Here is a 20,513-nt window from a genome sequence, read left to right on the forward strand (position 1 = left end):
GTCGAACATTCGGCATTTCATTAGGACTTTCAGTATTCTTGAAAAAAGTGAAGATCTATATTTAATTGAAAATTTTCCCATTTTCATGGAGAAAAGTTTGCATGTTCGCAAGATCTTTAGTAAGTATTGGTCATTTCTGGGTAACAAAGTTTCCAACAGGGCTGAAAACACGCTCAGATGGGGTACTCGAGAATGCTATGCAGAACATGTTCTTTCCCAAAGCAGAGAGTCTTGGATACTTAGCGTGAACAACTCAATAACACGCAGGTCAAATAGGGACCGATTATTTGCGAGAGCATAGTTTTACCACTATTCGGTGTTATTTATTTGCACCACTACTTAATTAATAACAGTTTATGAGTTTTTTTAACACTCGATTTTGCTTAGCTGTCTAACTTAAAACTAGTATATGTCTTCATTGACTGGTTCGCATTGCAGAAATCTCAATAAACAAGTGGTTTTAGCGAAGATTTTACCTAGATAGTATTAAATCAACCTCAGTATCAGTATAAAAGTACGAGGCAATAAACCAACTGCGTTAATTTTCAAAATGGCAGCTCAGCGCAAATAGCGCAAAGTTTCTCATGTCTCTCTCAAGAATACTGATATCAGTTGATCAATCAGTAGAACGTAGATTCATTGAAGTTGTATACCAGCAAACACAAGAATCCAACTGTCGATGACTTTTTATTTCAGGTTAGATAAATGACAGTCTCCAAACTCGGCAGAACCAATCATCTGTTTGTCTCACTCAAACATACTCAAATTCAACGAAGATTGTAAATCTGAAGCACGAATTCTTTCGAAGAACAAATTTACTATATGAATTGTCAGGTTTGAGATTTCTCAATCGACTCTATGGAGAATTGTTATACCTGATTATGCTTTTACTTGTTATAAACGGTCTATTATGTATGGACCAGGTCATTTATCTAATGTGCAACAACAAAGTCATCATCAACAGCAACATCACCAGATGGTTGCAAGTCGTGTGCCTCCGCCGACTTACCCATCGGTGTCCCAGAGCGAGTTTCCCGGGGGACCTCCTTGTGGACCGCAACAGAACCCAGAGGTGATTTATTACAACCGACCGGGTGGTAAAGACCCGAAGGCTTTGAGTTGGGAAAAGTTTGAAGCCAACAAGAAAGCGAGAATGGGTTATCTGAACAAAAAAATTCACCGGATGATTGTTGAGGAAAAAGCTCATCAGAAGTACGTAGTTGATAATTTGGGGCACACGAATCAAAATAACATATTGCCACCCACTCAGCAAACGATGAGTAGAAGTTTAATCAATCCTCATCGAATTCCAACAACCCGGGATCCTAGTAGTCCCACAGGAACCCCAATGGTGCCGCTTCAAACTCCCTTCAATGGTGTTATGATTCAAAACATGCAACCTCAGTACACATATGACGGGACAATTTACCACACAGTGCCTAGAGGTGTTCAAATGATGAGTACGAATTATGGGATAGGAGAGGTGTCATTTCATCAGCAGAACCCATCGCCAGTTTCATCATGCACACCTGTCAATCAAAGTTTCTCATCAGTGTCAAACGTCTCCAATGGGAGTCCTTGTTCAATGAATGCGTCTTATTCCTCCACTCCTTCCCATATGTCTCCAAGTTCCAATTCAAACAGAAGTGACTCAGGTTCCACTCACGGCGCAGTTTCAGCCAATCATAGCATGCAAAATCCAAGTGCAGTAATGACCCATGTACAATCAGGTGTGCAAGTATGTTCACCTTTGTCAAACTCAAGTGCCAATCAATCTATAGATAGTCAACTGATGTCAGTGCAGTCCAGCTCTAGTAATGATTTATTTGGAAACAACCAAAAAATCAATTTTAATACAAGTGCTGAGGTGCCTGCAATTATGCAGAATAATATTTCTGACCGTAACTCCCCTGCTTCGGATTGCAGATACCAGGCATCGCCGTTTAGCCAATCAGTCGCCTCAAATACGGGAAACCAAGGACCAGTTCAATCTGAACCTAGTTCAATTCCTATTGGACATAATGACTCATTCGGCGATCTAGGGATACCTGCCGATTTAGACCTTAGCGGGAGCTTTGAAGAAGATCTGTTTAGACCTGATGATTCATTCGGACTCGAATTGAGCATGAACAGTTCTTCCAACATTCAGTCGACTGATTTGTTTTCTTGAGACGATTCAGCAACATGAAGCCATTTAATATTTGCAGCTTTGAGCGATTTTTTTTCTTTGTACATTCCAAATAGGTTAGTACACTCCATAAGAAAATGAATATAATATTTTTGCAGGACTATTTTTGAGAAGAGTAAGTGAGTCTGACGCATCTGAATTAATTTTAAGGCAGCTTGCTGACGCAAATAGATGTTTACTGAAAGTTTAATGTAAGCTTTCAACTAAAAACTTCATATGTGCACAATATTTTCATCAATATACATTTTTTTGTTGAAATTTTTCAATTCCTGAATATTGTTTTTCAGATTCTATCGCATCGCCGCTTGTCCAAATTGCTAGCCCCCAAATAAACGATCTCCCCTCGTAATGACCAATTGCGCTATCTCTACCCAAGCAAAACGGTAAAACTCTACAAAAAGACGTCAGCAAACGCAAGTGGTTGTGTTCGTACCACGCAATCAATTGGCCGACTGAAGTTTATTTTATTGCCCACGCGAGATTGCCCATTGTTCCAAAAAAAGAGTAATTGAAATGACAAGCAAATAATTTAGCACTGGAGAGGATAGCCGAAAGGCATGTGAAATGCCCATTAATAGGCTAACCTTAAACACAAATACGATAAACTTAAATATCAAACATTAAAGTTTTGAACAGAAAATTTTTTCGGTGAAAATCTATTTATCGAACATAAACAGTTCTATAAATAACTCACAGCTGGTTCAATTTTTGCTAAATTAACGAAGTAAGCTATGTAAAGTACAAACGCATCAGATTTTTTTCTCAAACTCTACTGAACTCGATCATTTAATAGTTGCCCTTTACTAATAGCATTAAACCTCTGGTTTCAGGACCATGTGAAAAAAGACTATATCATTAGGGTTTTCATGGAAAATTATACCTTGCTTTTTATCCCACGCTTACCCTAATTAGGAGTTCCCATCTGAGGAGTCGAAACATTTAAAATATTGCACAAAGTTAATATAAAAAAATCAAAACCAAGATGCTGCAATTGACCAAATTGATCAAAGCAATCCTACCTTGTGAAAAAGCGTGTGAAATCAAATTCAATTAAAATTTGAAAGTTTCAACGCACCTTCTAAATTCGCGATCCTCCAAATTATTAAAGCAAAAAATATGTTTTTCTAAGCTCACTTGGCATTATGGTTACAGAATATGACTCTTGGTCAAAATATCAAACGATCAATTCACGGTGGATCAAAAGTTTTAATTGAAAATTGTACCCCAAACCTTTAAAAACCCCTGTTTCGGGCAGAGGATATGGAGGCGGGTTGAGGGAAAAGGTAAAATTTTTGTTGTGCTGGTCTCTCGCACCTCCCAAAACTGGTAATTTTACGAGGGCTCTAATTTCAAACACTGGTTGCTTTCATAATATAAATTCTGGTTGAAAGCCGATTTTTTTCTTAAAACGTTTCAATTCAGGAATGGCTGCTCTGGAAAAGCGTTGTAACGCCCTCAAGTCAACCTTTATCTGAGTTGGTTGCTCTAGTGAAACCTTTCGTCGCGTTGTTGCAATCATTTTAAAGAGCTGGTGCGAATAAATAGTCATTTTGTTGTCGACCAATTTTTTCTCCTTTATTATATGCGAGTTTGTCAATTTTCTCAAGAGCAGTTGGAATGTCATCCTGATCGGCAGTTCCGCACATTTCGTCGATGACTAGCGGAAAAGGAAACGCAAACTCGACATCTTAATGAGGAACGAAGCTTACAGCTGAGATTATTTAAACGATTGAGACTAGCTTAGCTTTTTTTCAAAGAACTTTTTCAGACTTAACTTGACAGTTTGCGATGGAAGCTTTGCCATAACTAAAAAAAGCAATGTTTGATTTCGTCTAGAGACGAATATACTTTCAAGGCAGCTCGTTGGGAGTCAATGAGAATTTTTACAGATCGGAAGTCCCCGTTAAGGCTAATCAGGGCTTCAAGGAACTTGATTTTAGGGGACTCTTTTTTGTTGCTAAGCGAAACGTAAATGCAGAGGGGATGGAAGCCGCCAATCTGGGTATGTATTGTGTGCAATTGATGATATTGAGATGGCATGTATTAAATTTTTCGTCCCAAAGCCAAATTCATCGGAAAGTTTTGGGAACGCAATTTTGCTCAACCCCTGTGACTGGTAGATTTTAAGTGAACTCGTGTCCATCCAAGATAAAGCTATTTTTTTGCCTTGGCAAGATTTTGGTCGTAAATAAAATTTGACATATTGCTGTTATCTGTAGCAGTGCTCTGTGGGTCATGATATATCTTTTCGTTAGTTCATTATCAAATTTTTTTAGTTATGACTCCATTAACAGATACAACAAAATTTAATCTCTAGAAAAGTGCCTTGTACCATAAGCACTATCTCTAGATGTCGTCTCAAATTAATTGAAGCTGCTGAATTGGGGTTCTTTAGTTGCGATATAGTGATATGCACCAATCCTCGGTAATTAGTATCATAAATTGTTTTTAAAAAATTCTTTGGGATATTGTAATTGACGTGCGCCGTCATAAGGGATAACCGAATCATGGACCTTAGGATATATTTAAACCTCATTATATGTGTCATTTCCTACTGCTGAAATATTTTAGTTTGTTGTCGTTTTCCTTTCGCCGCTTCATTTAGAGTGCTCCAAACAGAATTGATTTTTGAGGATTCATCTGAGATCAACGGTCCTTGTAATTCAACTCCGACTTCAATCAGCTCCTCGATGTATTTTAAGCAACTTGATAAAAACTTGTAGCATAAAAAAATTGTTGAAAAGGTTCAATTTTTACACTACCTGAAAATTTGGTTGCTTCTTAAAGGGATCCAAATTGTTCACGAGGTTCCACTGTAGGAAGTTTTAACTCAAAAAACGTTTGATATTTTTCTTACAAGCCTAAATTTGTCGTTAGTATTTTAGATTAATGGTAAAACTCAAACTTTCCCAGTCTTTTACGTTTCTTGCAGTCTATCTGCCGAACCAATAGCATCGTTAAGAACAAGTTGGAAAGTATGTGCAGAACGGGTTGTAGAAGGAACTAATTTTCGATATTTCTTTAGGATTTCACAATTGCCTACATAACAGATGTAACAATAAGTCTAGTTTCGGCTCTGTATATTTTGTATGCATCTGAACCGAAATGTTCTCTGAAGTGTTTATCTTTGGCGAGCCTTTTGTCAAGCAGCTTGAACTGTGCGAGCGCTGAGTAGTAATTGTTGGGTAAAGAACTGCTATCATCGGCCCATAACATTCTTACATTCGTACCGTTCACAATCATGGTATGTTGTTGATTCAAGAAAGCTTGCTGGTATGCATACTGGACTGGCAGAAATGGGTATCCAATAAACAGTTTACCTGGTATTAGTTTCAGAAATATTGTTTTTAAGGCATGAGTTAGCCAGTTAAACACAGTTAGTTTCAGATTTGTTCTACTTGCAAAAACATCCTCGCAAACAATATAAAAAATTTAAATTAGGGGCTCAACATAATTTTTGGGAAGCTAATGAACCTGACTTACTTCTTACGTCAAGGAAAATGACAAATAAATGTTGAAAGAGCTCAGGATCACATCTAGATCACCACCAAAACAACTTATGTTATACTGGCTAATTCACGATTTAAAAACAAGATTTTTCAAATTATGGCCCTGCTAAGCCCTTCCAAATAAATTCATCTTACAAATGTCAAAATTTAATTCTCTATTAGTTGCGGAGAAAACAGCAAAAACGTGAAGAAAAAGTCGTTCATTTGCTCGTTGAAATCAAAAAGTTGCAACTGCTGTATCCCGTGATTGTAGATAGATTAGAAATTTGACTGTTGGTAATTTGCGTGTTTGCCGTAACAATACGTACAAAACAAAGCGTTTCAATTTCAGTAAATGCTCAAAGATAATATTCGAAAATAATTGCAGTTTCCAACGCGAATGAGCGAAACTGCTATTCAATTCTTTCTTTTCAGTATATCGCACGGGGTCGCATAAGTTCCAAATCTTTTCAATTGGTCAAAAGACTAAATTAGCCGAGTCTCGGTTTAAGGTCGCCGATGGGCGCGCTACGCGCGCGTTGCCGCTTTGCGGCGATAACCGGCTCTAAATTTCGTATAGAGTCCTACCTTTTGGTGGCCAGCTCGCAACATGTTGGCGCTGCTGCGGCGGTCACTATTCTGCAGCTTGAGTTTATGCTGGTAGAACAATCAACAATCAATCCATAAGTTCGTTGGCTCAAATTTCAACCAATCAGAATTCAAGAAGATAAATTTTGGAACTTATGCGACTGATTTTTTATTTTAGAACCTATGGGAATTCACCATCGCACTGTAGTACCTTTAATTTAGGTACTCTTCTGCTGTCGGTTTTGTGCCCATTGTTACTGTTTCGGCATTAGTTACTACTAATATCATGTCTAGAAACGCAATCGTTGTCTGCGTAGTATTTGCTCACGAATAATCATGCAAGATCAAAAGCGGTATAATCAGTTTATTTTCAGGTCTAATGGTAAATAACTGTTTCGACTTAAAATGATCGCCCAGCTTAAAGATCGTCTGAAAAAGAATTGGTTCCTCTTAAGCATAGTTTTAGCCATTGTGGTAGCCAAATTTCAACCATGGATAGGGGCTAAAGATGGACCGCTTGCTCCTGAATACACTGTGAAATATGTAGCAGTGTTCGTTATTTTCTTCAACAGTGGTCTGTCAATCAAAACCGAAGAGTTTTCGAAAGCTTTATATCAACTAGAAGTTCACGTTTTTATTCAGCTGTTCACACTCGGGTTTATTCCAGTATTTGTGAAGTTCTTGATACCGTTTTTGACTAAACTGGGAATCCTTCGGGCACTTCTGACAGGGTTTCAAGTAGTGGCGTGTATGCCTCCCCCTGTCTCTTCGGCTGTGATTTTGACCAAGGCAGCCGAGGGTAACGAGGCAGTAGCAATATTTAACTCTGCTTTCGGAAGTTTTCTCGGCATATTTGTGACACCGATGTTGCTACTTCAACTTGTCGGTGAGAGACATTAGCTTTTAAACTAATGTGACCAACAAAATTACACACGTAGTGATTAATGCAACTAATTCATTAATGTTTCTCAATTCATAGGTTAGAGGTTCAATGTGCAGAATGATTTATTCTTGTCATTTGAGGATGTGGTAAAATTTACATACACATGTACATAATTTGAACAAAAAAAATGGCACAATAATGGTTCCTTTTGGAGGGGAACAGCTCGAGTGCTAGTCTGTTTCTTTGTCGATAAATGCTCTCAATGCAATTTATTCTTTAGATTTAACTGGAAAACTAGCAAAGATGTAAGTCAACTTCTGTCATCTTGAACTTCGTAATGGTTTGAAAGAGTTGCAGTTAAACTCTTCTTATAAGGTTCAGTTAATGATGCTCTTTAAGATTTCTCAGGTTATTTTCTGATAGATTATTTCCTGCTTAAATTCCTAGTTTTTTATTGGCAATTTCATTTGACAGTTTTGACCAATTTATTCGTATGTTAGCATGAACATACAAATTAAAATAATTTTTTCGTATCTTATTTATCCAGGCACTTCGAGTTCAGTCCCACTGAGTAAAATATTCAACCAGCTCTTCCTCACTGTCGTTCTTCCAATCATCCTGGGGAATGCAATCAGGAGGAACTTCAAAGACTTCCTGGACCGACAGAAGATACCTTACAGTATGATAGGGAACCTCGTTCTTCTTCTGATCATATTCACTACTTTCTGTGACACATTTAGTAGCTCCAACTTCGAAATGGATAAACTCAGTCTTCTCCAAATCGCATTCGTGGTTGTAATATTTCAAATCTTTGTGCTAACTTTGACTTTTAATTTAAGCACAAATGAAAATGTAGGTAAAAAACTGAGGTTTCAGCCTGCAGATACAGTTGCAATTATATTTTGTTCGACTCACAAGTCATTGACGTTGGGGATCCCGATGTTGAAAATAATATTTAGCCAGGATCCAAACTTGCCTCTGTACTCGATTCCATTGTTAGTTTACCATCCCACCCAGATTTTATTAGGTGGGACTCTGGTTCCAGCAGTACACAGATGGATGAAGAAAGAGCAGAAGAAAATAGACAACGCTGTAGATTCGGCAAACGAAGTATACCCACCATCTGAAGCGTAGTCAAAATGTTCTGTTCGTTTATCGGAGTAGGGCAATGTTATTTTCAATTCCGATAATTAAATCATATCGTATTGGAAAAAAAGTGAAGGGTTTTCACAGATATCTTAAGAATTTTACGGAATTTGATACAGGGATTAATTTATTGAGGTTTTACCACAACACTAATGTACATATCGCTTAAAAAGTCTTAGAGCCACATGGGAGCTTCATCATCTTGGTGCTTTTGTGAATACATTTGTATATTAAGTCGTTGCTTTATTCGTAATTGGCACATTTGTTTGTCCCAGAAGTAGTATAAATTCTATATATGATTTATGAAAGTCTTTATTGTAACAAATTTTTTAATTTAAAAAATCAGTCCCGTTTTTATTTAAATGTCTGTCGGTCTTTTTACACAAGCATAGCTGGTGTTATAGTATGAATTTTCTTTTTTTTTTGAACCTAAGTCGCAAAAAGTGTTGCGATGCAATTGTTGCGACAAAACGTGTTCATTTCGAAAGTGTTCATTTTGATACAGCTATTAAGTACAGCCAATGCTATGGATATTAACACAGACTATTATATTACAAATAGCACTTTAGCTAGGAAGCATGGATCTGTAGCGTAGAGGTATGGAAGGAGACCAGCAGCAAAATAAGAGGGTTCGAACCTGGGCAGGGTCAGATGTTTTAATGAACTTTTTCACATGCTAGTTAAAATGCGTCGGCTCTATAAATGGGGCATTTTAGTTGGTAAATTTCTTTTTTTTTTTCAAATTGACTGGTGCTGCTAATGCGTCATAATTGACTTGCGTTACTTCGCATTTATGTAGACTCATAATTGGAGTGCGTCACTTATTAAATTTTATAGACTCAAAGTTTTACTCATTCAGTTTTCCAGTAGCGTTTTCGGTCATATTTTTGCTTCTGTGTGCGAAGTGTAAATTCGCCTCTGTGTTAAATCTTAGAAAGAATGCAGTAAAATCTGTGTAGAATGGCATATTGTAGAGCGGCACGAGTGGTATAATGCGCGTGAATCGAGTTTTGTTGCAAAGCTAGATTGCAGTTAGTGAGATTTGTTTTATATATTATTGAAAGTTGTCGCATTCCTTAGATTTTGCGAGTTGTGCATCTTTGCTTTCTGTCTATTGTTGTCAGCAGTTGTTGTTGTTTGTAGCTGCATTAAGAGGGGTCGTCAAATTCGTGTCTTCATTGCCGTTTATTTTCAGTATTCCACAATCCAAAGATTGTGGAGGCTGATTGATTGTTTCGTCTTGTCCGTAAAACTAACCGTGGCTTTCCCAGGAAAGAGCAGGAAGGACCCCTTCCGACAGTACTGAGTAAACCCCGTTGTAGGGGGCAGTTTTAGTACGGAGAACCGAGCAAAACTCCCGTGACCGATTTCGCGGGCATTTTTAGTTAGTGCTGAGAACCGAGCAAAATTCCTAATGTGCTCCGTTTTAATAAGTTGAGCCAGTTTGCGACTGCAACGGGGTTGTCCCACAGGTCGTCAAGTTTAAGAGATGTTGGCTTCAATGGACAGTTGAAGCGGTAGTGTGTGTCGTGCGGACTAGCGTTACAGTTCGAGCAGTTGTTTTAGATGCTTTTGTCGACAGATAGCTATTTAATTGTTTGCTATATCTACAGCGGAGTTGAGCAAGAGTACGTCGCGAACTTCTGGGAAGGCTGTTTTCTTCCGAAGCTGTTTCTGGAGTTTGAGAGCCTGTCAGTTTAGAGGTATGTTCGTAGTTTTTACCTCATATGAATGAATTGTTTTCAGAGCGACTTTGTATTGATCTGGTGTTCAGCGATCATTTTCATCAAGATGTTTTTTTTTTGATGCTGCCATAGTATTTTTCGGCAAAGGTTTTTTTCTTAGTCTCGACATCGGGTTGAGTTTAGTTGTGTGGTGGTCACACTGTTCTTGTTGATGGAAGGCAGTTAGAATTGTTTGCCTACGTTTCCTTGTGTTCTTTTGCTGACAGTATTTGAGTTTCACAATAAAGGTGTTGAATTGGGGTCATTTTTGTGCAGCCAGTTACAATTCTAAGTGCTGTATTTTGTCGAGTTTGAAGATCTTTTTCCAACGAGAATACCTTACTGAAGGTGTCCCTACAGGAGCTGCGCAATTCAGAACGGCCTTATGGCCTTACATGTAATACTTAGATTTTCTTTGCTGCATCCCCAGCTTGTGCCTGAGAGCTTTTTCAGTAAGTTATTTCGTGTTTGCGTTTTGTTTATCACTTTGGTATTGTGTTCAGTGAGAGTGAAGAGGTTATCAAAAGTGACTCCTAGATTTTGGTTTTAGAAGTGTGTGCAAGGGTTGTTTTCAATAATCACATTAGTTTGATTCTTTATTTCTTTGTTCCAGGTTGATTTAAGAGTCGCTGAAGATTTGTCAGCCTCTAGTTTTAAATTGCGTTTCTAAAATCAATTTTATAGAGTACTTAGATAGGGCTGTACCTCTAGTTCAAGTTCAGTATTTTTCGGACCAGTGGTGGTGATAGAAATGTCATCTGATCTGCATAGGGTGTTGTTTTGATGTTTTCGGCAGATGGAAGGGGCATTGATGACATGTAAATATTGAACAGAATAGGCGGCGACAAGACTCCTCCATGAGGTACACCTTGTTTCATTCGTCGCATTTCTGATTTTTCGTTTTTAAAATCCTAAGTTTTCCTGCGTGGTAAATATTATGTTATCCATCTTTTGTATTCTTTGAAGAGACGACGTTTCAAGATCGTGCAGCAAGATACCGTGATCCACTGTGTCGAAAGCTGCAGTAAAAACTAAAGCAACTAGGAGTGTCCTTTGTGGAGGACGAGGTTGACTTAGACCGTTTGTTATAAGGTGGATTTAGTCCGTATATTAGTCCGCAGTCGAAGGTAGCGTATTTTGACCTGTGTTTCCGAAATCCGTGCTGCTGATCTGCTAGTGGGATTTTTTGAAATCATCCAGCAGGATAATTTCACTCAATTTCGCTACTAGGGTGAAGAGGGCTATGGGTCGGTAGCTTTTTGCTTGATCTTTGCTTTTGCCTGGTTTCAGTAAAGGAAAGAGTCTACCGACTTTCCAGTTTTGCAGAATGATTGAGGAATTGAGAGCTAGTGATATTAGTTCTGTTTTTCTTGCAGATTGATCCAGCTGAATGGAAGGGGAACGTAGTCGCTGGTTTTCTCCGTTCCCAGAATAAAAACACGAATTGGGCAACGATGTTCTTGTTGCATGTTTGTACGAGATTTGGGCCATGCCGTGAGGCATGGCGTGGATACTGCCGCGAAGAGGCACTCGTACTTCGGTATTCATTGTTGTCAGTTGTCGTATGACGTGTGACGATATTTAATATTCTGGACATCCAGACTCCATGAGCAATTGTCATTCTTTTTCCGGAAATAGAAGGTTTGCCTTAATTAAGTCTGATTGCCTTAATTAAAAATTATTGATTGAAATTCAGACCCTACTACTGTTTTCTCTCCCCCACCAGATGTAAGGGCTATTTTTACGGTGCAACGACTGTTTTGCCAAGCTGTTCATGAGGAAAAATTTAAATGTCATTGGGCAATCAACTCGCTTGCCAGTTTTTACGACAATTGTTCAATGTCGACAAAAGTTAAAAGTATAAACAATGCGTTCGGAACGTTATTGAGATCGCTTTTTTCAGATTAGGTTTGTTGCTTGCGCAGAGCCATCTTTGAATATCAACCAAAATGGCACGAGGGCTTCACAGCCAGTCTCTGAAGCGGACGAAGAGGGAGAGAGTGAAGAAGCGACTGGAGAGGCTGGAGGGCATCCAGAAGGCCAAGGAGGATGGCACGTATGTTCCGAAGCCATGGGAGAACAGACCCCTCATCCAGGAGTTGTACGCGTTCGCTCTTAAGAGTCACACGACCAAAGGGGATCGCCAGAGATCGGAGAGTCAGAGTAGTTCGGGTGACAAGGATCCCCTCATGGATCTAGGTGCGTTCATCGACGCCTGCATACGTTTGGTTTTTTGAAAAGCTGATTATGCAAATGCTACGCTGGGTTGTTTTAACTATCCACTCACCTTTCTCTTTTTACTTGCAAACTTTGGCTCGACAAGGTTGGATTATAACATAAGTTTTGATTTCATAATAATTAAGGTATTCCAAAAATTTCTGTTGTTCATGTCTTTGTTGTTCATATTTTTGTTGCATGAAGATGATTTTTATCTAAGTTTTTCACCATGCACTTGATGCTTACTTTAAGTACAGAGGTAAAGACAGTTCTAGGCTAGTATTAGTCGTTTTAATCGGGTTGCTCGAGGTGCAGTAATCTATCCCTTTAGGGAAAGTTTGATTGATATATTAATTGTTAAAATAACTTGAAATAAACCAAATGGAGCGAATTTTTGAAATCATTTATTTGAGCATTTTCATATTTTTAAATTTTAATTGACGTTTGCTTACCCCGATTCAACCAATAACCTTTGAAATTAAAACTTAGTTTTTTTATGATGGTAAGTAGTTTTTTATACAGGGAAGATGAAATAGTTTTATCGATTACAACAGGAAGTTTCTCATATTCTTTTAGTTGTTTTGAATGGACTTTGAAATATCAGATAAGTAAACCTAAGTGTTCAAAGACCCTTTAGTACAATTTATAATCGAAATTTATATAAATTTTAAATAGGGATCTCAAATGCTCTTGATTCCGGTTTTCGCCGTATCCAGTGAGTTTTTACGCAACCAAAGGTTTTTTAAACGGCCAAAAAGTTTTACGCGAGTAATAATTGTTTAAAAACTGCACTAAGTTACATGAAAGTTATGCTTATTTCCGACTGAAATTTTGTTCGGTGAACAAGGTAACTATTAGCAACCTATTTGTTCTTCCAATCGTAATATTGCTCATCTAACTATTAGAACACCAAAAACAGCTATGAAATGAAAATTCGAAATTGTTGGGTGATCAGAGCAGAAAAGAGCTTTAAAAATTGCTTGCATTATCTCTTTGCAGATCTGAGGTCTCCCGGAACTCCTCGCAGTCTTGAAGACGCAGAAAGTGCCTCAGTGCACTCAAAAGACGACGCCAGCTCCCTCACCTCCCGTAGCAGCAAGTACTCCCTGCGCAACATCGAAAAGCAGCTCCTCACCAAACTCCAGTCATCCAAAACCATGCCAGACTGGCTGTCCAGAAAGGACCGACGCAAGGTTACACTCTTAACACGACCGGTTTCTTTCTTGATCTGATTTTCGGTTAAAATGTGAAATTGCCATTGTGTTCTTCGATTAATTTAAGCCTGGTCAAATTTGCCGAGCATGGAAGTGTCGTTATTTTCGTATTTTCAATAATTTAATAGTTGGAATATGGGAATAGATTATCTGGAATCTGACAAAAAAAGCTTTACAGCTGTCAATTATGTTTGAATTCTAGACCTTTGAATAAATTTTGATTGACTGACTGTACGCTTTCTGGAATAGCTGGAAAAGTCGTTACACTGTAATTTTGAATTATCAGCATAAGAAATAACCTGATCCATAATTGGAACTGTTTCACCGTTCCAGGGATTTTAATGTCCGAAGACGTGCATATTGTAAGAGCACACGGTCGCTACTTGCCAAAACCTTTTTACGAATTATCGCCTGTTACGAATTGTCGACCAACCGTTCGAAGATGAAACATTTAAACAGTTTTTGTTGCTTTTTGATTCCATTTCTACTTTGGTGGTGTTAGTCTGCATGTTGATAAAACTGTTTTTAAGGTATTCCGCAGCATGAAGAAAGTGAAGAAGATCAAGAAGACATCCCGCTTCAAGAGGATCAAACGCAAACTTCAGAAACGAGAGAACTCCAAAATGGACACTGCAGACAGTAAAACAACAGAAGCCACTGCTGTATAAAGACGGAGAAAACTGATTGAATGGCTGGATTTTGATTTAAACAAGAGTTGTCATTGTGTTTTACCTAAGTTTGATAAACTTATTGCAGTTATACGGTCCATCTGAATAGTTCAGTTTCCTAAAAAAAAGTTTTCTAAAGTTTTTCAACAGTTTGAGATTAAAAATAGGGTTTTTACTTCTATTAAAACACAAAGGCTGGAGCGTATCTAGCATTAATAAACGATGTGGAGAAATAAGTCATCCAAAACCATGTCAGACTGGTTATCCAGAAAGAAATTAGAAAAATTGTTGTCGAAATGTAGAAATTGTTGTCGACTTTCACCTCTACCTCTCAGGGTTTGGACACAATGACTACCATAAGATCCTTATCTTTTGGTACTATATGTTGACATAGCAATTTTTGGGTCAAAACTTCAGAAAAACCACATAATAATGTATTATGGCCAATAGTTCACAAAAATTTGACTGCGACACCCGATTTTTGTCATTTAAATTTTTCGTTTAAGATAAACAAAAATCAATTTGATTGACCTAAACAATCGACGGATTTTTTCTTCAGTTTTTGAAAACCAGTCTCCTTAAAAATCGTAGATCCGGTCTTGTATGAGATTACGAAATGAGACAGCTTCGACTTATTAGTAGCAAACAAAGTAAGTTTTAGCCATTTGACAGTCGAGATGCAATTGAATCATGAAAGCTGAAAGCCTTAGAAGCAAAATCCAAATGAGAAAACTGTAATCCCAATAAGAAAACGATACAGCAAAATGTTGAGCTTTTTTTACACGAGATAATACGATTCAATTTTGTTTTCCAACCTAAGTCTCAAATATATGTGCTACTTCTGAATCAGGAGGCTGCGTTAGCATTTAAAAATATGGGATTTGATTTCTAAAAGGTTAGTACGGCAAGGAAAACAAACGAAAAAAGCTTCTTGTGTTATACAAGAGTATACTAATTAACATAAGGTTTCAGAAATTTTCCAACTCATCGATGGGTGCCTGTAAATCATTGCATGTCAAATTTATTTTGCAATTAAAAGCTCCTGAAGCTTCGCAGCTTTCTCGCTCGTGTTTGCGAAGTTGCAGCTCGTCTCTGTGATAGCACGTATCAATGACGTAGTAAGGACACTTTTATAGGTTGTGTTGGTTGTTTTGCTTCGCTTTAAAGTGTTAATGAACATAGCGAAGACTCTTCCATGGATCATGTTTGTAATTTGAATTGTTTTAAATGAAAAAATTTAATTACGACAAACTTGTTTTTTTTTGCGATTTGGCTTTCTGTTTTTTTAAAATTAAATTTCAGTTCTTTTTTTCAAAGGGAAACAAGCTACGGTTTAAAAATGTAGAAATGGCGCGAAAAAATGTGAACAACTTGTTTTCTTTGAAACTCTAAAACTTAAGTTTTCTCAATCAACAAATCACTATTTTTTTCAGTCGTTTCATTGCTTTCATTGACAATTTATTCCAACTAGCTGTTGTTGTTTTTTCAAGAAAAAAATCGTTAAATGGTTTTTTCATAAATACAGAAATGCTCTCCTATGTTTTGAGCATATGAATGTGCTTTGGTGTATATAAACTTCCTGTGATAAATTTGAATTCGTTAGCGGAAAAAAGGCAAATACCACTCTAATTACGAATGATGAAATAACTGCTGTTTGACTTTTACGGTTTGAGTTTTGATACGTAAACTTCGAATCATATTCAATTACTGAAAGGAAGCCAAATCACGTTTTCTAATTACAAAGCTCGAAAAAGTGAACAGAAAAAGTGTTCTCAATATGGGATAATTCGAAATAACAGTGATGAAAAGAAATCATTCAATTGTCAAAAAATGTCAAAAGTTAATTTAAAAAATATATATTTACGCTTATTAATATACTGTTTTGAAACGTTTACTGAAAAAACTAAAAAAATAAAACAGTCATATCTATATGTACATATAAACTATCTAAAAAGTGTCTCGAAGCATTAATGTCATCACGAGGTCAAACCCGCAGTCAGTAAAAACAGAAAAAAAAATCGATTATATTACAATTATAAATGTACTTTTATCAAAAATATAATACATTGATTATAACTTTTCCGATATCTCTTACAATATTTTATAATCTATCGACATAGAGTATAATCCTTTTTTCTTTCAAAATGTTTTAAAAGTGAGATGTTTTGTCAGTCACTCTTTGGTTCATCTGAACACAAATTTTTACCATGATACAAAAGTTTCTCAGAGATCCCTTGATTTTAGTTGAAAGAATCGCGCGGTGAAATAAAACTCTTCTATATAAATCATGAAGCTAAAGCAAGTATGCTGATATTTTGGTGGTGAAAAAAATCTTAAAATGTGCATCATAAAACAACTATAATGAAGAAGAAATGAAAAAAAAAAACGTTATAAATTTGAATTGATTTGAAAACTGTTAAAATAATTTTCCCAGTTTTAACATAAACCAACGTCTAAGAAAAGCATAAAATATAAGCAATTCAGGTGGAAGGTCGAAGACAAAATGGGCAAACAAAAAGGATTATAAACTATTATAATCGATTATAGTTGATTTTTCCTGAAAAACAAATTAATTGGATATTCCGATGAAAATAGTAGATTATAATTGATCATAATGTATTATAATTGATTATGTTTGATTTCAAAAAGAGAGATTATAATCGATTTATAATTGATTAAAATCAGTTTTTTCTCAAGTTTTGTAAGACTGGTACTAAAATCATGTTATAATCATTTATTAACGCTTGAAACTGGATGCGGGAACTCTTCCCTAATTACGCGCACCGTTTGACGTCGAAAAGTCTCTGGAATCCAGAGGCAATTCTCCAAACGTGTTTCAAATTGAAAAAGAAATCCATTCTAATTTTCCGCGGACTCTGCAAACTAATGTTTGTGACAAAAATTTTGTCTGCACATCAATTGTGTAAGCGGATATCGCAATTTGTGAGTGAATTCCGCAAACTGTAAACGGGTTTTGCGTTTTTTGGAGCAAATTGGAGTGATACATTGTTTCAGGTATTTGTCAGTGGTTTCAATTACCACAAAACTATCAGAGAAAATTACTCGTGTTGCGGACTTAGCGACAAAGTTGTTTTCAGCCTGTTGCGGAATCCCCTTACAAAACACAAAAGGTAAACTTTGGCCCCGTTAGTGCGTACATAAACTTCCTATTCAAACGCACTAAAACAATAAGCATTGTTCGTGCTTTGATTTTGACTTCATGTTGCACGAAGATAAAACTTCATATTAAATTAGGCGGTTTTTTTTAGAGGTTGAACTTGTTTAAGTTCAGCATGGAAGAAACAAGCCTTGAATAACCAGTTTTAATCTTACATCGAAAGATACTGTTTTTAATACATCTTATGTGCTCATCTTTACCAAAATTAAGTCATTCTCCGTTATTTCTGTAGAATATTTGACTCTTCTACCTCTACCCGCCATTTGCTATTTTCAGTGTGTCTAATTTTTGTCATGTCTACGTTGTTCAATTGTCGTGAAAATTGAGAGGCATGTGGTTGCGCAACGCAATCACAATTTTTGTGCTCACATACAACTTTATAAACGGAATTATATCTTTTTGAAACTGATGCCTCTGTGCAAGAATGGCATGCGGTGGGGAAACGGTAGAATCCGTTTTTCCGATAAAATCCTGGTTACTGGTCGATTACTTTCCGATGAATAAAGGCCATCCAAAGGGCAGGTCTCTTCAATCGAGTGTTGTCTGGAGAGTGTGGCATATTTTGGTCCGCCTACGCGCACCAGACTTGACAAGACCAGACCTGGATACTCAATGATCCCTTTTATGAGACAAGAACCCGTCAAGTTTCTCTCTGTGGGATAGAGTGCGAAGTTGTTGGGAAAGTCGAGCTGTAACGGGACCAAACTTCTCCCAAAGCCAAATTAGTCAGTTGAAACGCCGAATTATTCAAAGCCGAATTGGTAAATTTTCTGATATTTTCTGTAGACAATAACTAGGTAGCTCCATTAACCAAAGTGTTACTTAGACCAGGGGCGGATCTAGGATTTTCTCGAGGGAGGATGGCGGATTTTCAAAAAGTTTTCGAAAATTTAGACAATTTGTTTTTAGGTCGACTAAATTGATTTTCGGAGTTCTCCTAAAGCACTGTAAAGACGCTCTTTTGGTCAAATTTTCTGCGCCGCAGGCAAGTTTTTGAAAAACAAGTACAAAACGCCGTTTTTTTTGGCGCCCGCTCCCCCTCTAAGTTTGTATATATTGGCGCCTTTAAAAAAATTTTAGGGTCCGTCACTAAAAATAGATTTCTTAAAAAGTACCAAAGGGGGGACCCTTTGGTTCGGCAGGGGGTCAAATCCCTGAGGAAGGAAGCGTCCGTCCGCCCCCCCCCCCTCTCCTAAATCCGCCCCTGACTTAGACGAAATGGTCAAACACAAATTTATGATTCTTAAGAAAGCGCTTTTGAAGAGGCGGAACCGAAAAATATCTCGGGGGCAAAGGTCTTTCCTCGCCCAAGCTCAAAAACATTGAAAATGCCTCGATAATGTACACCGAAGTCGAAATATGTTCGCTTGCATTTTTGAATTTTCATCAATAATGTAAAATCTGAAATATATGAAATTTCAGCTATTTTTGAGCCGAAAATTTTTACGCCCGAACGAACTCAAAACAATAAAAAAAGTATACCTTCTGGGCTAGACTTAGTCATCCAAAAAGAATGTGCTAGACTTAGTTAGTTGAATCTCTATAGTTCAGACTTTTCGAGGTATTTTTCTCGCTGACTTTCTTTCATTTTTATAAAAAGGAAGATCATCAGACAAAAAATTGTGAGCCTTGCTCGGTTTAGGTTTGAATCGTACTCAATATAACTTTTGACCACGCCAGTGATGTATTACGACCGTAAAACACCCCAATTTGGGTATGGTCTGCGTTTGCACCCGAGGTAAACCCTTGTCTTGATCATGGATTACAATCGAGCACTAAAATTGTGCTCAACATTCAAATTCAAAACTTGAAATGAGCACTTTGATTCAGAAATTGCAAAGGTTGTTGTTATTAATTTTAATTAATAGTCTCTTGAATCCATTGCATATGTTGAGTTAGTCTAGCTGCATAAACTGTGCCATCCTCCCAACTACTGACAACTCCAACCACGCAATGCTTTCGTTTTTTGTGACCTTTCTTAGAACGCTTAGAAGACATCCTTCGTTTATCTATTCGGAGACCTTCATTTCCTTCTAGTGAAGATTTATGGTAGTTTGATTCATGATTTCCATTTTGGTCAGAAGTATCGCGAAGATTGTTAGGTCCATGAAGTTTTTCTTCGCCACGTCGATTTCTTTTATCTATACGAGCACCATGATATTCAAGTCGGTCCGGATTCTTTTTGTTGGCGCTAATTACTTCATGATTGTCTGAGGAGGTTTCGATTAAAACATAAGGCTTTTCTCCGTGTTCATATTTATTGCTAGATCCAAAATTGTGGTTTTGTTCGGAATGTCTACCTTTGTTTACCTTTTGATAGTGTTCCAAATGAATGCTTTCTAGACCAGGACTTTCATTCCGTTTCATATATCTGCCACGAGTTCCATCTGGCAGATTCCAGTCATAATAGCCGCCACGCGGATTATAGTTGGCATTACGAACCGGGTCGATCGTATTCCTGCCAGAATATCCGTAATGAGGATCATTGATTGCATAATGATTCAAATAGCCACCAAGAAAGCCGTAGTTTGTATACTGACCCAAATACCCGTTTCGTCGTAGACCATAGTTGTTATTTTGACCCGAATACCCGTCTATAAGGCCGTAATCATTATTTTGACCCGGATATCCGTGTTGAGGGCCATAGTTAATATTTTGTCCCTGATATACCTTGTGTGGGTCATAATAATTATTTTGACCCGGATATCCCTCGTGAGGGCCATAGTTAATTCTTTGACCCTGATACACATTGTGCGGGCCATAGTTAACAACTTCACCCGGATATCTGTATTGGGGGCCATATTTCATATTTTGGCCCAAATACCCGGCTGGAGGGCCATAGTTGAAATTTTGACCGGTATTTCCGTTACTTGGGCTATAATTGACTTGCTGAACAAAAAATCTATTCGGTACGTTGTAGTTGGAACTCTGGGCAAAATACCCATAATTTGGAACATATATAGCATTGGGAGCCAAGATGCCATTAGGTGGCCTTTGCTGAACATATTGGCTCAAATATCCGTCAATTGGACCAAAGTTTGTAATTTGACCCAAATACTCGTCACGAGGATGCTCTAAATTATTATTTCGGTTCAAATATTGTCCGATAGTGTCACCAATTATTCTTTGACCAACCTTTTCATCACTGATACCCTGCTTTTTTTCGTGTTGATTGTAGTTTCCGTTCACCGAACTTCCATATCGACCCATGTTTTGATT

At 37.4% G+C, this 20,513-nt stretch overlaps 3 protein-coding genes across 3 annotated transcripts; all 3 read left to right on the forward strand.

Moving 5' to 3' along the window:
• Positions 1-700: 700 nt before the first annotated feature.
• On the forward strand, positions 701-2,520 carry LOC134846103 (uncharacterized). Its single transcript, XM_063863318.1, has 2 exons — positions 701-2,244; positions 2,476-2,520. Exon 1 carries the CDS (start codon positions 911-913, stop codon positions 2,168-2,170), a length of 1,260 nt encoding a protein of 419 aa, XP_063719388.1. The 5' UTR covers positions 701-910; the 3' UTR covers positions 2,171-2,244; positions 2,476-2,520.
• A 4,122-nt stretch (positions 2,521-6,642) lies between these two features.
• On the forward strand, positions 6,643-8,638 carry LOC134845859 (sodium/bile acid cotransporter 7-like). The gene is made up of 2 exons (XM_063862960.1): positions 6,643-7,150; positions 7,695-8,638. Exons 1-2 carry the CDS (start codon positions 6,670-6,672, stop codon positions 8,279-8,281), a joined length of 1,068 nt encoding a protein of 355 aa, XP_063719030.1. The 5' UTR covers positions 6,643-6,669; the 3' UTR covers positions 8,282-8,638.
• A 3,284-nt stretch (positions 8,639-11,922) lies between these two features.
• Positions 11,923-14,257, forward strand: LOC134845958 (uncharacterized). Its single transcript, XM_063863100.1, has 3 exons — positions 11,923-12,216; positions 13,234-13,427; positions 13,979-14,257. Exons 1-3 carry the CDS (start codon positions 11,967-11,969, stop codon positions 14,114-14,116), a joined length of 582 nt encoding a protein of 193 aa, XP_063719170.1. The 5' UTR covers positions 11,923-11,966; the 3' UTR covers positions 14,117-14,257.
• The last annotated feature ends 6,256 nt before the right edge of the window (positions 14,258-20,513 follow it).

The sequence above is a fragment of the Symsagittifera roscoffensis genome, chromosome 5, assembly GCF_963678635.1.
Source record: "Symsagittifera roscoffensis chromosome 5, txSymRosc1.1, whole genome shotgun sequence".
Lineage (NCBI taxonomy): Eukaryota > Metazoa > Xenacoelomorpha > Acoela > Convolutidae > Symsagittifera > Symsagittifera roscoffensis.